The sequence below is a fragment of the Vidua chalybeata genome, chromosome 17, assembly GCF_026979565.1.
Source record: "Vidua chalybeata isolate OUT-0048 chromosome 17, bVidCha1 merged haplotype, whole genome shotgun sequence".
In the NCBI taxonomy this organism is placed as follows: Eukaryota; Metazoa; Chordata; class Aves; order Passeriformes; family Viduidae; genus Vidua; species Vidua chalybeata.
Window position 1 is genome coordinate 14,258,803 of NC_071546.1, and position 18,284 is coordinate 14,277,086.

Genomic DNA, 18,284 nt, shown 5'->3' on the forward strand with positions numbered 1-18,284 from the left:
AAAAAAAACATGAACCCTGCAAAAGTTAGAATGTGAGGGATGAGGAACACTTCTCACACCCTTCCATGTGCTGCATAACCAAGGTATTTTCTAGAATTTAGACAAGCTGCAAATGGCATGTTTCAAATTGGAAACAAAAGGACATGAAATGCCCCCCACTGCAGGTAGTTTAGAGTTTCTCAAGGGGATCTCTGCCTTCATGAAATAGCAACCATGGAATAATTTACCATGGAATTTTTACCTATACTCACTCAGAGCCCTTTACTCTCTTTCAGAGACACTGCTGATAACCTCAGTTAATGTTAAGAAAGCAAGACTGTACTATCTCCCCCAAATGTTGCATAATCCATTACCACCATGTAATCTTAAAAATAAATGAACTAATTTGATTAATAAGTAAATAAGATAATCAAATGTAAGTCTTGCTTCCTCAGCAGGTAGCACGTTCAAAGTCTTACCAGTTAAAAGCTAAACAGATCTTTACAGATTCTTCTTCCTTTTCTCCCATTTTTGATCCTAGTGTATGCATCCAAGACTCCTGGCTCTGAACACATCCTGCTCTTCTATTCAGTTGGGCATGCTGGCACAGTGCCCACTGAAAGAACACAAATTTGCAGAATATCTGGCATTACCTGCATCTGAGGAGGAATCTGAAAGGCCACTGCAGAACTAGGTATTGTCCCAGCAGAGAAGGACGTTATCACCTTCTGCCTGAAGAGATTCCAGGACATGGCTTAGTACTGGATCTACTGTCACAGTCATTAACACACTCAGCTAATGACCCGTGCCAGCCCCACTGCAATGAGCAGGAGCACACAGACACAGAACAAGCTCTCTGGGCTCCATGAGTAATATCACAAGTGAGTTTGAAAGCAACCAGCTCTGAGTTCCACTCTTCCTACTAAGCCTCAGTGAAGATTTTTAAAAAGAGCCTTCACTTGAGAATAAGATGTGCACTTCACATGCACTGAGCTACAACCGAAACTCGTCTGTGGTGTTTGTGTCCTTTCACCTTTTCCTGGAAAGTGTGTTGACTAAAAGCCAAACAAACAGCACAGCACTTTAGCTGCTTAACAAACACCACAGTCATTTCACTCAGGACAAATATTTTAAAGAAAGACAATAAGATTGCAAATGTTAGATTTATTTTTCAAAAAAGAAATGCCAACGTTCATGTAGTTGTCTCAACAGCAGTTTAAACTCACATAGATACAGAACTACCACAGCATTATTTTTAATCCTTTTGGAGATTACATGAGTTTAACATGTCTAGGTTACCAACTGGTATCTTAAAAATACTGTTCACAATAACAGATGAGACAAGTCCAGCATTCCCCATCTACAGCGACATCTGCTCATCTGTGACATGCAGAATTTGCTAAAATACCAGCACTGTCACAGAAAAAAGGCCAGTTTGCCATTCCCAAGTGATCTGAACCTCAGAGTTGGGACAATTTTCAACACAAGGTACCATTTGTGAGAGAGCTACCTGCCTAGCACACAGCATGACCAGGAGGTACAGAGAAAACCCAGCTCAGCCTGAGAACAGATTCCGTGCTCCAGGGTGGCCAGAGGCAGCTCCACCACGAGGGCCATTCCCACAACACGGCCCACAGGAGCTCACAGCCACCTTCCTGCTGTGTTATGAACTTAGCCATGAAAGCAGAACACGGCCCAGAGCTCCCCAGCAAAGGGTGATTGCCCAGACACTGCAGCTGCCCTGACACACGATCCTCTTCCCTCCGCAGGCTGCCAGCACAGAGCCCACTGCTCAACCCGACCCTCTTCTGGGACAGGAGCTGAAGGAAAAGCACAAGTGTTTTAAACGCTCCCAAAACACCAACCACACCTTCCTGGGAACACAACCTCACCAACTCATTAGCTTTCCCTTTCGTCCCTAATTGAAACTAATTAGGGAGCAGCCATGAAGCAGCAGGGAGTTTAGTCAGGAGTAAGGCTGGGACTCCCTCAGGGACAGGTACGGGACCTACAAACACACAAGACCTGAGCAGCACCTGTGGTGTGGCTAAAACTTCCAGCTCCTACAAAGTCATCATCTCTCCTAAATCCATCATTTTTGCTTATCCAGCAGAGATAAATTATTTGTCAAGCTTTGGGACATTCTGTAGTTCTAATCCTCAAGGCAATCCTAACAAGTCAGAAAAAGAGAAGGTTTTTTAATGGTCTCCCAGTGCAATGCTGGGGTTTTTTTCAGTTTGATTTTATACCCATACATTTAGCACCAGGACAATTCCCTGGAAGGCACGTGATTCCCTGAATAAGATGACAAGGATTTCTAACCCTGGCTTCAGCAAACAGGACAATGCTTCTCACACTTCTCAGCCCGTTCTGCAGCACTGCTTCAGCCGCAGAGAGGTGAGGGCGTTCCAAGAGAAGAAAACAGACACCCCTCCTGAAAGGTGCCATTGACTACATTGAAGGGGTTACCAGTAATGAAGACCAAAGAAGTTTACATTACTGCTTGAAAACAGGAAATAATCTGGCTTCAGAAATTCTGGTGGGTGCTCAAAATAAGTATTACAAACTAGGTGGAATCAGAGATGTCTACACAAAGTCAGAGCAAAACCTTCACCGATGTCAGAGAGGCCTTACAGAACCACACGTGCCTCAAAACAAAACATCTGAGTTGTCAAAGAGCTCCACACTTCCCATATTTACTTATTGAGCTCATTACAAACTCGACAACTTGACTTGGCACCTTACAACACCTCCCAAAACCACAGGCAAGGCAGTGAGTAACAGGGGAAGCAGCAGACTTTGTACACTCCAAGACTTATCATCAATTCTTTTTGTTATGCTGTTAACACACCATCAGCACTTGCTGCAGAGGGAAAACACGGGCTGGTTGTGAGAATGTGCACACACATAATCCTTTGCTCATCAGAGACTTAGAGCCACAAAAACATACTTCTAGGGTTTACAAAGCAAAATACCACACATTTTTTCACATCACTGCTATTGTCCTTTGAATACCCTCATGTCAAGTTTGTTGTTGCCATTACATTCCAAAATAAACATCTCTGTCTTCTTGGACTGCTGAAACATTAAAGGGCTTCAGTGAGAATGAGACCTTATTCCAGAGCAGGGGTTTTGATCTACGCTCTCTCTTCCAAGGAGAAGAGGAGCCTCCCTGAGGAGTGGTGCCCCAAGACAGCCCCCAGCCAGGACAGGCAGCACCTCCTGGCTGCTCTAAGGGATGCTGCTTGTGCTCCCCACGTGGATTCGTTCCCAGCTGGGATGCTCCAACTCCTTCGTTTCTACCTTAGTGTTTCTCACTACCATTTCAGGAACCCAGTCCTTTGCTGGAACCAACAGCTGTGCTGGGACAGCTCCGGAGTTCTCCTTTCAGCAGGGAGGCCATTTCTCTGGGCAATTTTTGTTGTAGGCTCTCGTAGGAATGCTTTTTCTTCCCTGGTTCCTGGAGGCAAGGGGAGAAAGCTTTCGATGAGCTCCCCTTTCCCATCATGAGCACTGTGGAGAAAAGAAGTGGCCCTGGAAGGGAGCACTGTTCAGGGGCAGGCCTGGGAATCCTGCACTCCTCTTGCAGCCTTGGTGAGAAACCCCTTGTAAATACAAAAGCACTTCCAGATTAACTCTCAATGGCTTATTTTCTTATTTTCCATGATGACACAAAGCCAGAAGCCAAAGGATTCTTACCTAGGAATCAGAACTTCTGGAGTTTGCCTCAATTTTATTTTCTTGATTTGAGTTGGTTCAAAAGTCTCTTATCATCATGGAAACATGGATTTTGTGAAAACAGAGTAAATTTGCAAGCCTCATTTTCTACCCCCAACACTGACTAAACTAAACTCAGATTTTATCTATTATAATTTATAGGCTAGAGTAAGCAAGCTATTGGTGTTCACAGAAGAAAATATTAATTACAATGGCTTTTCTTTAATATTTATCTGGAGTTAAACAGGTTATATATGCATTTAAAAAGTACAGCCAGTTAAAGCCGTTTTAGACACCAGCTTGCCATATGCTATGTTAAAATTAGACTGATTTTTTTTTTAAAGGAACAAATTTATGCATGAAGAAGGTCTATTCAGAACTCAGATTTTGAGGAATGCTTTTTCTCATCCAGTAATCTTTGCAGAAAGGTCCAAACAAAGTTTAGTAGAAAAAAGAAACTAGTTCAGAATGTGATTTTGAAGCTATCTTCACAATATCTCACAGAACTGCAAACACTTTGTTCAATTTAAAAAGTAATGGACTGGTTGCACTAAAAATGCTTATTGTCAGGGTGATAAATACACAATACAATTTTTAGAAGCAATAGCATGGGTATCATTGAAAACTAGAGACCTTGTAAGGTGGCTAAAAATAGTAATTTGAATTCCTAGCTTAGTCAGCTTGGCCAGAAACAGCCGTGTTCACTGTAACCTCTAATTACTTTGCATATTATAAGAGCCCCAAAGATTTTTTCCCCTCTCCAAAACCTACTAAATTAGCCTTCACAGCACAGTGCTGTTACCACACCAGATGCAACAGAATATCCAGAGTTTAGAGACTTCCCACTACTCTTTCTGAAATGTTTCACTTATAAAGGCAGGTATTCTCATTTGATCAGGTAAAGGCCAACTCCCCTCCACCAGGAGCATTCAGAAGAGCCTGCCTTGAAAGGTAAAGGCAAGGTCCAGTTCCCAGCTGCTTCAGATGAGAAAGGTCCTGGTTCTAACACAAGAAAACTGTTTACTACTTTGAAACACAAAGCAAAGTCAGAAAGAAAAGAAAAAAAAAAAAAAGGCAAATTTCTCTTCCCTCATGGCTACATAAATAATTTCACTGACACTGGGTACCCCAATGTGAATCTCTAAAAGCTAGACTGAACTTTCTAATGTATAAGCACACATTAATGAAATAGTCACCATTACTACAGTGGGGCCCATGTTCAGACCATGTCAGTGTTATTTTTCTAATTAGAATACTATGGGACAAGCAACAGCCATATTTCCAACTTTCTACTAATTCCACAAAAATTCTCCAACATATAAGGTTGTATGTAGAGGAAGTACTAAAACACACCAGAAAGGGAGTGGAGGAATTGTTACATAGGAAACTGTGAACTCTGCTTTACCTATTAACAAAATATCATTATCTACATCTTATTCAGTGGCAAACTTCATTTCCTGGAAGATGTTTGTACCGTGTGCTGCTTTACTGGCTTTCTTGAGATGCAGACTTTAAGTCAGATGTATGAGGGGGAAAACTGAATTTATTTAATATCAAGGAACCCCATGCATTCAAAATTATGAACATATGTTACACAGGTACCAGCTCCATCATGTAAGTGGGTCTGCATTCTATCTGCAATTAAGGGTATAAGACCAAACTCCAGCAAGTTCTAATCCATGGCAAAAGAATGTTTCACCACATTGGCCATTAGTAACTCAACAGGCAATGGAACTACAGATTCATTCTGCCAAAGCATGCTCATTACACTGCTACTAAAAGCTTTTTACCATTTCTAACCTAACAAGATTCCAAGAGTTTAAAGAGAATGTACAATTACCAGGATTGCACAATGCAGGTTCATGCCTCTGCATGCAGGGAAAGGTCAAACCTGAGCTTTGCTCCTGCTGCAGAACCAGCAACCAGCCCTGCTTTCAGTAGCTTTGGTTCTCAGCCATCTGCCCAAATTCCTCTTTGGGAACTTAAAGTAGCTGTTAACTGCTTAACTTTTCCAGAAAGAAGTTTTAGGTATCTTTCCTTGAGAAAGGCTTTCGGACAGCAATTGAAGGAACTTGCTGGATTACAAATTTGCATGAACAGCTTGCTTCAGTTGGGATCTGCTTAACGTGCTGGTTGCAGTTATAATTACAGATGCCCACTCCACTGTACTTAGAATATTCAAATTTGGAAAGGAAAATCGTAGTGATGATTAAAACCATACTGAATTCACTGAATGGTGCAACCTACAGGTTGCCAAGCTACTGCAGTGCACACAAAAACCTGCTGAGAACAAACAGTACTGCTGAAAACAGATGTTAGATAAAGCAGAATTAGGATACTCCTGGTTTTCCACATGACTGTCTGATTTGTGTTTAGGAAAGCAACCTAAGTGAGCTAGGTTAATATTAAACCTTTCAGCACTCTGAGCTGCCCAGCTCCCAGTGCCAGCAGAGTTTGGGGTGAGGCAAACACCGCTGCCCACACCTGTGGCACTGGTGTGCCCTGCAAGGGCTGGTGGCAGAGGTGGGGACAGCACGGACTGCCCAGCCCCCAGCTGTGTGTTTCAAAGTAGTAAAGAGTTTACTTGTGTTAGAATAGTGAACAGTTTACTTGTGTTAGAACCAGGACCTTTCTCATCTGAAGCAGCTGGGAACTGGACCTTGCCTTTACCTTTCAAGGCAGGCTCTTCTGAATGCTCCCGGTGGAGGGGAGTTGGCCTTTACCTGATCAAATGAGAATACCTGCCTTTATAAGTGAAACATTTCAGAAAGAGTAGTGGGAAGTCTCTAAACTCTGGATATTCTGTTGCATCTGGTGTGGTAACAGCACTGTGCTGTGAAGGCTAATTTAGTAGGTTTTGGAGAGGGGAAAAAATCTGGGGCAGGATGCCTGTGCACCTCTGCTCTGCACCAAGGTTTAAAAGAAGCTGCACATAAAAGCACAATGTTTATGCAACTACTTCCAGAGTAGTAAACTGCTCTAAAGGTCAGAGAGAAAAAGCCAATACACTTTTTGGAAAAGGAAACTTAACCCTTAAATACTTACAGCAGAGATGTAGATGTGTAAGAAAATCCACCTATGGCCAACAAGCCTGGGAACTGGCACAAAGACAACCCCTCCCATAACCCCAAACCAGCCAGACCTTACAAGCTCAAATGTATTCAGTACTTTTAGTTCTCCAAGCTGCAAAGCAATGCTTCAAGACACTGACAGAACCAATCCTGTGTTATTAGAGGATGTTTGAACTGTCACTGCAGGGACAGAGAGCTTTCATGCCCTCTGTCAGGACATCTTCTCATCTGAAAGCAACTGAGAGTTTATAAAAACAAATGTCAGTGTTAAACAGGGACATCACATAATCAAGACAAATGCTCACAGACATCCTAATGCAGGACAGATTCCCACTCTGCACTCCAGCACATGAAAAAGACTGCAAAACTTGACAAGCCAGGCCTTCAAAGGACTGCTGAATGCTCCCCATGCTAATGAAACAGACTGCAGTGAGAGTCAGTTGTGTGCATCAGATGAGATAAACAGTTTTGCCACTTCATACATCTACTCATCCTGCTAGTTAAAAATAATTAATTCTGAGAACTAAACCAGCTGATTTAGCACAGCCAAGCAACCCTCACAACTTCTACCTCTTGTAGTGGCAGTATCCTGTCTGGAAACACATGACTGCTATTACTTCCAGCACTCCTTGCCAGCCCAGACAGAGCTGCACTGAACCCACCACACCCCGGGCTCCACCAGACTCTTGCTCATCGTGTTCCACTTCCTGCCAGCCAAAGCCAGTTATCAGTTGTGACTAAACATGCTTTATCACCCAATGTCTACCTCAAATCCTCATTTGCAGCTGTAGAACAGATCTGGAACACTTACAGAAAAAATAATACTAAAAAATGCAGTAAATATCTTTAAATAAACCCTTCACATCTATCACAACTCTTTCCATTCCCCACCCCCAAAAGACAGCTACACCAAAGGCTTCTGAGCACTGATCCACAAATAAAAGTTATCAACTATCAGAATCACACACAAATGCCTCCTTTATTATCAACACTGCTGAGGGCAAAGCATTTTTAGATTGTATTATTCTTCTGTAAGTATTTCAAGACAATTTTGCCTGTAGAGAGAGTTTAATATGCAGAACACATTGTTAGCAAAGACTCTGGAAGAAGAAAACCCAAAAGACGTAGATGTTACTACATGAAAGCAGTAAATGTTTGAATGCTTGCTCCTAATTGAGTAGCAATATTAACTTATTTAGCTATTCTTAGAAGATAATAAGCACATAACAGTTTTAGCACCCCAGATCTCATGTGGTAGAGAACTCAGCAGGCAGAGCAGCACACGAGGAATTTCCTGCTGTCAGCCAGTCAGTCACAGAGGAGTATCCTGTACACTGGATTGTGTGGGTGACCAAGCAAAGCCTTGTCTGATGGGCTTGGCTCCCAGTGGAGGCTCCTGATGGTCAGCTTTACACAAATTACAAACACAAAATCAATGACAGATACGACATAAGGCAGTAGTTTCCATGAAACCTTTCTGCTCCGTCTGCTTCCTGACAGGCTCTAAAAAGACTGGTGGGTTTAGACCTCTCCACTAATGCTCTCACGTGGGCTAATAAATCCAGGAACTTAGCAGCTCTAAAGATTTCACATATTTTCAACCTCCTGCTCCAATCTTTTGCCTCTACTGAGCACCAGATGAGTCTGATGGACACAGGGCAAAGATGCTCCAGAAGCTGAGGGCCCCTGAAAAGAGCCCTGATCCTGAGCCCTTCTCCACAGAAGGGCTGAGCACCGTGGCCTTTGCACCTCCAAGTGATCAGACCTCCCCTCTCCCCAGGCCAGCAGTGCCCAAAGTCAGCAGCTGCCGTGCCCTGCTGCTCCCAGCCAGGTGCCACGTGCTCCTGGTGTATCTCTCAGGAGCTGTCAGGTATCAGGGACTGCTGCAGAACAGAAGGCAAAGGGAATGATTTCCAAAGGGAAGTCATCGATGAGCCAGGCAGGCAATGCTGCTCAGTGCCAAGCAGCGCTGCCCCAGTGCTCACCCCAACCCCAACCCTGCAACTTCAGTGCCCTCCCAATGCCACCCCAGCTCAGGAATGTGCAGGGATCAGAGGAAGGCCCTTCTTGGTTCCCAGCATCCCCTGTCCTGCACACATTCCCTACAGGAGCTTTGAAACAGCACGAGGGCAGATCTGCTCTGCTCATGGAACACTTGAGGCCAGTTCTGAGAAGGTTTCAGTACTGGGAATGAAAAAAAAATACAGCTGAAACATGATTCTTATTTGTGACATCCCACAGACCACAAAGCTCTAGGTAGCAACTGCGATTTACTCTGAAAATTCTCCATTGGCAGAAGTTTAAGAAAGAAGTGACAGTGTCGATTTCCAATTTAATTAAACTCTTAAGGAAGAAAACAAAAACATTTTCCAGAGTTGCGTGGCTGTTCACCCCCACTCCTTTACTGGGTAGAATTCCCCATATCTCTTCCACTTCCAGAAATATGAGGAAATTCTGTCAAATGTGTCAATATGTATTTTAGCAATATGTATTTTAGCTATGTAGTATTTTTTCCAGTTCTTGCTCCAATGACCCACCCTTTCCTTCTTTCCAAAAGAAGTTCCTCTTACTAAAACCTCTTGCTTGTGTCAGAGTTGTGTTTTTCCTGTAGCCCCCATCTTTAGTCACTGATGGTTGTGCAAATGTTAAGAAAGGAGATACAATTCCACATGAGGATGGCAGAGGTTCAGTCCTACTTCAAGCAGCTGCAATGACTGTACAGAAGACTGGAAAAAATAGACCCCACACAGTAAAATGGAATTGAGATCTTCTGAACGAGCATGGGTTATTTTTCCTGTCAGAAAAAGGAAGTATACTCTTCCTTAGTCAAAGATGCATTTTTAAAATAGATTTCACATTTTACTTCCTGCCATCGCATTAAAAGGTCACGCTGTTTATGTTACTGTAACCTGTTACTGTGGGATCAGGAATGGTATAAACAAGCAATTCTCATTGAACTGTGCACAGGGGAAGAAGGTTATGAGAACATTCCTCTTTATGTGTAGAACACTTGTTCCATATAAATATAAAGAATCTGAGAAACAGAGTGTCTTTTGTAGGATGGCTCTCAGCATCAAGTACTTGACAAATCAAGTACTTGACAGAAGCAGCATAAAATTCTGGGAACTTCAGATACAAGCAAAAGCACCTGACAGATCACAAATACAATAGCTGCTTTAAGGTCAGGATAGCACCAGGTAGTAGCATTTTGAACTAGCAATTATTCTAGTACATGAAGTACAGAGAGCTGTCAGCCCAGAGGGGAGGGTTTCCTCTGCCTGCAGCAAGGTCTGCCCAGCTCCACACTCACCCCTGCACTCCACAGAGGTCCTTCTGTAACTGCCTAAACTGACAGAATGCAAAACCTGCCGTATTGTTGCTTTATTTTCTATTTCTGTTCATGCAGAAATTATTTGAACTTATTGAAACTTATTCTTCTAAGGAGAAGAAGAAGACTGCACAGAACAATGCAAATCTGATTAAATGATCTCTTCATCATTAGTGAAACAGGTAAATCTTCACCACTGATCTCTTCACCCTCAGTGCTGAAGGTGACTTTTAAGCCCTTAAACTACATGTTCCTAAAGCATCCACAACAACCAAGAGCTGAGACAACTGTACACATGGAAAGTGTAGAGAATTAAAAGCAAGAAAGAATAGAAAAACATTTCTAAAAGTTTCATGTTATGCCAGCTCATTTTCCTTCCCAACCAGGATGTAAATTTTTTGCTACTGTTCTATGAACCTGCTTTCTTAAATGCAGAAGATACAACCCAACTTGAAAGTAGATCAGCTATCACTATTAGCAGAATCACATGCATTTCCAAGAATCACTTTTACCAGTTTTTCTTGGTATAATTTGACAGGCAAGCTGTTGAATCTTAGCTATATTCTGCGTGGGTGAGAGAAAAAGCACATCTGAATTCACAGAGTATGGTAGAAAATGAACTGGCATTTGTACTACACGATCTACAAAGTGAACACACAAAGGCATTTGGATGCTCTATCAAAGTGCCTCTCCCAGTCAAACCAGCAAGGGCATGTCTCCTGGCACCAGAGAGGAAAAAACCACCTCCTCTGCAAATCAACATCAAACAAGTTGACCAATGACTAAAAAAAACTCAGAAAACCTCAGTGGTAAGAGCTGCAAACATCCAAGCCCAGCGATCAGACCAAGTGTGTGCTCCTTACGAGCACTGCAGAGAAACAATCACTTAGTAAGGAATCACTGAGTATCCTCAGGTATTTAACGAGGCTAAATTCACAACCCAAACACATACTTAGCTCGTGCAAGTGACACTGATCTAAAACCTGGTAATTCTCATGTTTACAAGAAAGTAGCAGTGATATTTCAGCGTAAGCCGCATCTTTTGAAGACTCAGCTACAGAGAGCCCTTGGAGAAAGTCCATTTGCAAAGCAAGTATTACAGGAAAACATTTTATTTTAATGTTTAGTTAACTGTAGGATGAACTGTTATTTCAAACCTACCCAGTATATTTAGAAAGTTATTTTAGTTTGAAAAATATTTGGTCTACCACTACCACATTTTATTCTCTGCTTAAAAGGGCTATTTCTATTTGAATTTACCATCATTTGGCACTGCTTTCTCCTTAACAGTTTTCTTTCATGCATCTGTGCTTGCAGCACACATAGGAGGCAACACTACCATGTGGAAGAACACACTAACACCATAAATCCCTTCCAAAAAATGCTCAGAAACAGGTGAGCACTGTGTGTACATTGTACAATTTCCAAATTTTCAGCAAATGATAACCATAACAGGCTCCATTTTTCCATGCTCTGCTTCCAGCAAGACTATCACAGAAGCTGTGGGTTCAAGTATTTCGATTTTAAACTCGGTAGAAAAAGCAAGAGCAAGTGGCTCAGTAGCTTTATACAATGGGACTTAGCCATTCTCAAATCTGCCAGCAGCAGCCACAACTGGTGCTGCTGTGAAAGAGCCAGCAGTAAAGCCTAACCCAGGCAGCAGAGTGCCCTGAGCCAGTCCCAAGGGCACAAAGCTGAACAGCAGCTCTGCTTTTCAGGGAGGATCCCGACTTTGGGACACTTTGCTTCTCCATCACTAACCCTGCACACACGTAGGAAGACTCAGTGTACAGCACAGGAAAACACGGAATATCTGCAGCTTATTGAAGGAACAGAGAGACTCCCTGCAACCCTGAGCTCTAAACCAGCTTTCCACAACCAGAGCCAATTATGCTGAGCCTCAAATGAATCAACAGAGCACAAATTAAGCACTGTCAAGGCACTGCATGCAGAGACCTGCAGCTAGAACTGGCAGAATAAAGCACAAAGATGCATTTACCAAAAGTCATGTTCGTGCCACAATTTATCTGCTGTTTAGCACCCGAGCAAAGGAGAAACCCAAATGCTTTCAGAGTGCAGCCTGCACTCTTGCTGCAGCTTAAAAACCAACAACACTTCTAAAGCTTCCTGTCCATTGACTTTAAATACACAACACAACCACACTGTTACAATTCTTCAAGGTCAACCATTTCACAGTTTACTTCCAGCATCAAAATCCATCTGCATATGGAAATATTCTACAAATATTCTTCCAGAGACAGTGAATACCTAAAAAACTTCCCATGCCTTTTACATCTTGACAGAAGGATATCCAAAATGTCCACGATACCTTTCTATCTTCCTCCCATCATCTGAATGAAGTTCATTCATTTTCATAATCTGTAGTATTTTAGTTTAGCTTGGAGAGGTTTGAAGCATTCAAACATTAATGTTAATATTTGGTTAAAAGACTCTCAAAAATGAATAAAGAAACTGAGAACAGTTATTTACAGGCCTCAAACCCAACTCCAACTACACCTCAGCTTTCCAGAGGTAAGTAGTTCTGTTTTCAGGATACTCACTTCCAATCATGCTGGAAAATCTAAACTATACCCATTTCTTATTATATACTCCACTAACTGTACAAAGTAGAAAAGAATGTACGTTTGAGTTTCATTTTGCTGCCTTCACATGGACAACTCTGCATGAGCGGTCCCCAAACGTCAGCTCTGCCTCCATCCATAGTGAATGGAATCCCCAGTTGAATTTACATCAGTAAATAATTCAGAGGTATTTTTACTGCCCCTGATAAGCACATCAAAGTTAATATCATTGGCCAGCATACTAAAGTCAACATATCTGGTTTATTTAAACACAAGAAGCAACTCTATCTGTATTTGAGGGATGTGTTTTTAAGATAATATCTCGTTCTATCACCCTGTGTAAGAAGTTAGAAACTAAAGTATCTCCTAAAGTTCTGAAAGACTTCTGCATGTAAAATTACTATGAAAATCTGATACTGCACTCACTGTGAGCAAATGACAATCCAGTCACTGTTGTTTTGATGATATCCATCCAGTTGTTTTGATATTCTGGACAAATATCTACTTTTCCTCCCTTCTCTAAGAGCCTGAACTGTGCTTTCCTTAGCTTTGGGGTATGGGTTTTTCATTGTGACATCTCCAGAGTGAATGCTTCTCATTCCAATAGATACTTCTAATGATATTTCTGCAGGGTGCATATCATTCACTTACCCTTAAGCATTTTTTTTCTGTTGCACACCTTTACCACCGTTAGTAGATGGTAAAGCTCACATTCCTCTTACTGTTTTATGGAGGATTTTAATTTGAATGTGCATTTCTTACGCTTATATTTCTCAAAAACACAAGCAACAGCCAGAACCTTAGCAATTCTTTTTCTCACTTGGGTCCCTGAACAACCTCCACAGAATCTCATGGCTCATAGTTCTTGTAACAAGCAAACCTAGAGAAAAGTAAGGGATAAAAATAGGTATTAAAAACCAAACAAACATTCAAAAAAAACCCTAGAATAACAAAACACGAAGAACTTCATCACTGTTCACCCTGTTCTGACCAGCTGTACAGAGAATGGTTCCACTATTGTGCAGTGCCCAAGACATGATCGTCACAAAATCACCTAAACAAGGTCTTCATTTCAAAATGTTTGTGTCCCCATCCTGGGATGACTCCTGCTGAAAAAAGGAGGTCATCTCAATTCTGTCCTTTCACAACTGTACTATCATAGCTGAACACAGCTTCCGCTCGTCCACAAAAAAAGAAGCACAGACAATTTTAACCCTTCCAAGCCATGCGGCACCCAGACACGTCTCCCTTGGCCACAGCTCCCTGTCTGCTGCTGATTCCTCCTGGAGATGCTGTGCTGGATCTCGAGGTGACACACTGAGGCAAGCTGCAGAATGCTTCACCTGCAGCACTGGTGAGCATTTCTGGATTTCGGCAGTTACAACCTCGGTCACACTGAGGTACCGTGGTACAGTGACCCTGGGGGAAGATGCTTTTCTGCACCAATCACATACACTGCTCTACTTACTGCATTCCTCAAGCAAAAACCAGCCTTGTAGGAAAACTGCTTTGCTAATGTCACAGCTCAGACACCAAAAGCACAGCTCGTAGACAAGTACATTGTCCTTCCAGATGTACACGACCTGCCAAGATGCCATTTCCAACAGCTTACTTAAAAGCAGGATGCAGTTGAGAAACTGAATTTCATGACATAGATGCACATATTTACTAATCAATCAGGAAAAAAAAAAAACAAACGTAAAAATCCCACCCCCTGTGCTTGTCAATAGTTGGATGCAAATCAAAAAATCACTTCAGTCCTTTTTTAAATTGAATTTTAGTCCTCAATCAAAGCTCATGCTGTGCCACAGTCTGAGCAGGCCACTGAGTCATATCATTCAAAGAGAGCAGGACAAAAATATCACTGAATGTTAATCCCTCATTGAAAATGGGCCATTCCCTCATTCTACTTCGATACTTCACTTCTGTAATTAAATTGTACCTGTAGAAACGTACCACTTCAATTACAAAGCTCTGTTACTCAAAATCATTTCCTGAGCACTAAGCCTGCAGGACACCAAATCATCCAGAACAGTTCAGCAAAAACATAACGTCATATATCCACATGACTTTCAACTGATACAGTCAGCAAGCACTGACACTCGGCAGGGAAATGTAGGAAATGGACCTTCTGAAAAGCAGGCTCCACATGTCATGCTTATTCTCCAAATGCCAGACAACTGAAGATGCTCACCCTGCAAGCTATTGCTGTTAAAACTTGCCTGCTGCGATTCTGAAACTGAAGTCCTTTTATTTCACTTTTATACAACTCCCCTCAATGGTCTATTGCCAGAGAAATTCACACTGAAAGGAACAAAGCTCAACGTCTGTGTTGCAAACATGAACTTCAAGTCATTCATTTATGCAATATACCAGCTTAAACATTCAAATGGATGTTACAGCAACGCTGCCTGATCTGACTGAACACATCCGCCCAGTCATTCATGTATTTCAGCTTCTCTTAAACTTCATTTTAGATAAAGGTGTGAAGAACTTTTAAAGATAAAAGCACGAACTTCTGTGGCTTGTATGCGAAGCCGGATCCAGAAGGCAAATACTACTGCAAGCATTAACGTTTGTCACAGTGCTGTTTTAAATATCACAAAAAAAAAAAACCCTAAATGCAGTAAGCGACACAATAAAAACCCAGTACCAGCTAGCTGCGCAAGCATTGCTAATACGCTGTTTCAGGCCCTGTTCTTTGATTAAGGTGACCGAAAAGCAAAATGCATTCGCTGCTTCTCTGCCGTAAGCCAACGGCAGCTGTGACGGATCCGCGGTTCGGGAGGGGCAGCTCGAGCAGCTCCTGCGGAGCGCGGTCCCCGCGGGGCTCCGGCGGCTGAGGATGGACGCGCCCGCGGCGGCTCCTCGGGGCGGGCAGCGCCGAGCGGGGCCCCCCGGCCGCGGTCCCGCCCGCCCGGGCAGCGGGGGCAGCAGCGGCGGCGCCCCGTGAGGCGGGGAACGAGCGGGGGCGGCAGGGCAGGGCAGGGCTGGCCCTCGGGGCCGGGGCAGCACCGGCGGCACCGCGGGGAGCGGAGGCAGCGAGCGGGCGCGGGAGCGCTGCCCGCCCGGTGCCGGGGCAGAGCCGGCCGGGCGCTGCCCCTCACCTGGTAGATGGCGGGCCAGCTGGCGGCCTGGTCCAGCCGCTGGAACTCCTTCTCGATCTCCATGGCGGGGGCCCGGCCCCCCGCGCCGCTCCGGCTGCAGCTGCTGCCGAGGCCGCGGCGGCTCTGCCCGGCCCCCGCCCTCCCGCTGCCGCCGGAACTGCGCACCCGCCCCGGCGACGCGACGTCCGGGGCGGTGGGAGCGGGGCCGGGCCCGCCCCGCGGCCCGGGGGGCGGCGAGCTCCGCCCGGGCCGCCGCCGTGCCCGCGGCCCCGCCGCTGCTGCCCGGGGACCCCCCCCCCCCCCCCACCGGCCCCCGGGAACGGCGGAGGGGCCGCAGGGCGGCGGCGAGGACGCGGCGGAGCGGAGCCGTTGTGCTGTCCGGGCCGCCCGGAGCGGCTCGGTGGTGTGTGAAGGGCACGGAGGGGACCCGCGGAGCGGTGGCAGGGCCGTGTGGCAGCGCGGGGGGCTCGGGTGCGCGTCCGTGCGCTCGCTTAGCGGCGGGCAGCGCCTTCTCCCTTGCTGCAGGCAGAAGATGCGAGAGGGTTTTTCACCCTTGCACGGTCTGCGGAATGAAGTCAGTTGTGTCGGTTGCCCCATACCGTTTGATCTAAGGAAATGGACAAGCTCCGGATGGTTTCTGATCACCTCCTCTTGGTGCTTGCATTCCTGCTCCGAAATGGCCAGAGCTATCCAGCTGCTCTGGATAGGAGATAAACCTATCAGTCTACCTCTATCAGTCTACCTGATAAGGAGATAAACCTATCAGTCTACCTCAGCTTTTTCATAAGGCCATTCATTTCCAAATGGAGTTGTAGCCTACACATCTCAGAGAACCCCCATCCTTAGTCCTGGATTTGAATCCAGACATTCCAACCATACAGATACAGATATCCCAAGTCATATATCCCAAACATTGATATTTGGTTGAAGATTTCACAGAGTAACCTCAAAAATCAGTGTATCTTACATTTCTTCATAAACCTCTGTCCACCACAATGGCAGTATGTGTGACTGGTAACATTTTAAACATGTCAGTCTGGTTCAAGAAATGATTTTCCTAAATAACTGGAAATTTGTGAGTGGGTAGACTACTTCATAAATATTTGCTTTTATCTGTATATGCCCATATAAAAGAAGTAAGAAGCAATTTGCAGAGTGACACTCGTTATGACTCTCCTTTTGGCGAAGCACAGCAAATTGATGGATGTGCTATGGAATTCTGGCTTTCCTTTCACATGCAATGATATCCAGGGCTAGAAAACTGAGACCCTCACAATATGCAGATACCAATTTATGCCAAATCATAGAATCCCTCCAAGACCATCCAGTCCCAGCTGTGCCCAGTGCCCACCTTGTCCCCAGCCCAGAGCACCGAGTGCCACCTCCAGCCCTTCCTTGGACACTCCAGGGATGGGCACTCCAACCCTCCCTGGGCAGTTCCAGTTCCTGACCCCCTTTCCATGGGGAAATTCCTGCTGGTGCCCACCCTGAGCTCCCCTGGCCCAGCCTGAGGCCGTTCCCTCTCCTCCTGTCCCTGTTCCCTGTTCCCCCCCGGCTGTCCCCTCCTGTCAGGAGTTGTGCAGAGCCACAAGGTCCCCCCTGAGCCTCCTTTTCTCCAGGCTGAGCCCCTTCCCAGCTCCCTCAGCCCCCCTCACAGGACACTCGGACCCTTCCCCGGCTTTGTGGATATGCTCCGGCATAAAAGCTTTATCTCTTTGGCACCTTGTGCCCACGATCTTCAGGTACCCAGTCCTAGAGAGGGCATTGGGATGTTCATGGGGTGGCCTCGTTTGCTGGACCCTTTGTTGCCTGCCCAGCGTGGGAGCAGCAGCAGCTGTGAGGGGCCGGTGTCACCTCAGTGTCTGCATGGGGAGTGGGACAGGAGCAGGGCAGCGACCCTCGGCAGTGGGGACAGCCGGGCAGTGTCACACAGCAGTGGGGACAGCCGGGCAGTGGGGACAGCCGGGCAGTGTCACACAGCAGTGGGGACAGCCAGGCAGTGTCCCTTGGCAGTGGGGACAGCCAGGCAGTGTGACACAGCAGTGGGGACAGCCGGGCAGTGTCGCTTGGCAGTGGGGACAGCCAGGCAGTGTGACACAGCAGTGGGGACAGCCGGGCAGTGTCCCTTGGCAGTGGGGACAGCCAGGCAGTGTCACACGGCAGTGGGGACAGCCAGGCAGTGGGGACAGCCAGGCAGTGGGGACAGCCGGGCAGAGGGATTCAGCTGGGACAGACTGGGGGCAGGTGAGCAGAGGTGAGAGTGAGGACAAGGAGATGCAACATCGGAGACCAGACTGGGACTCAACGCCAGGCTCAGCGAGCCACGTCAAGCCCGTGGTACTGCAGGTGTGAGAGAGCTGAGGGGTCTCTCAGGTGTGTGAGGGCTGAGGGGTTACACAGGTGTGTGAGGGGTCACACAGGTGTGTGAGAGCTGAGGGGTCCCTCAGGTGTGTGAGGGCTGAGAGGTCACACAGGTGTGTGAGGGCTGAGGGGTCACACA

General features: G+C 45.4%; 1 protein-coding gene across 2 annotated transcripts in view; it reads right to left on the minus strand.

Moving 5' to 3' along the window:
• The window catches only part of PTPN1 (protein tyrosine phosphatase non-receptor type 1), a 31,660-nt gene extending 15,736 nt beyond the window's left edge, over positions 1–15,924 (minus strand). The window contains exon 1 of one of the 2 annotated variants that reach the window (XM_053958240.1): positions 15,785–15,924. In XM_053958240.1, coding sequence (XP_053814215.1) covers positions 15,785–15,847 — 63 coding nt within the window. In that variant the 5' untranslated portion in view covers positions 15,848–15,924. Of the gene's footprint in view, positions 1–632; positions 686–15,784 lie in introns of those variants that run through there. The other variant, XM_053958241.1, reaches the window with a different exon arrangement.
• Between the last annotated feature and the right edge of the window lie 2,360 nt (positions 15,925–18,284).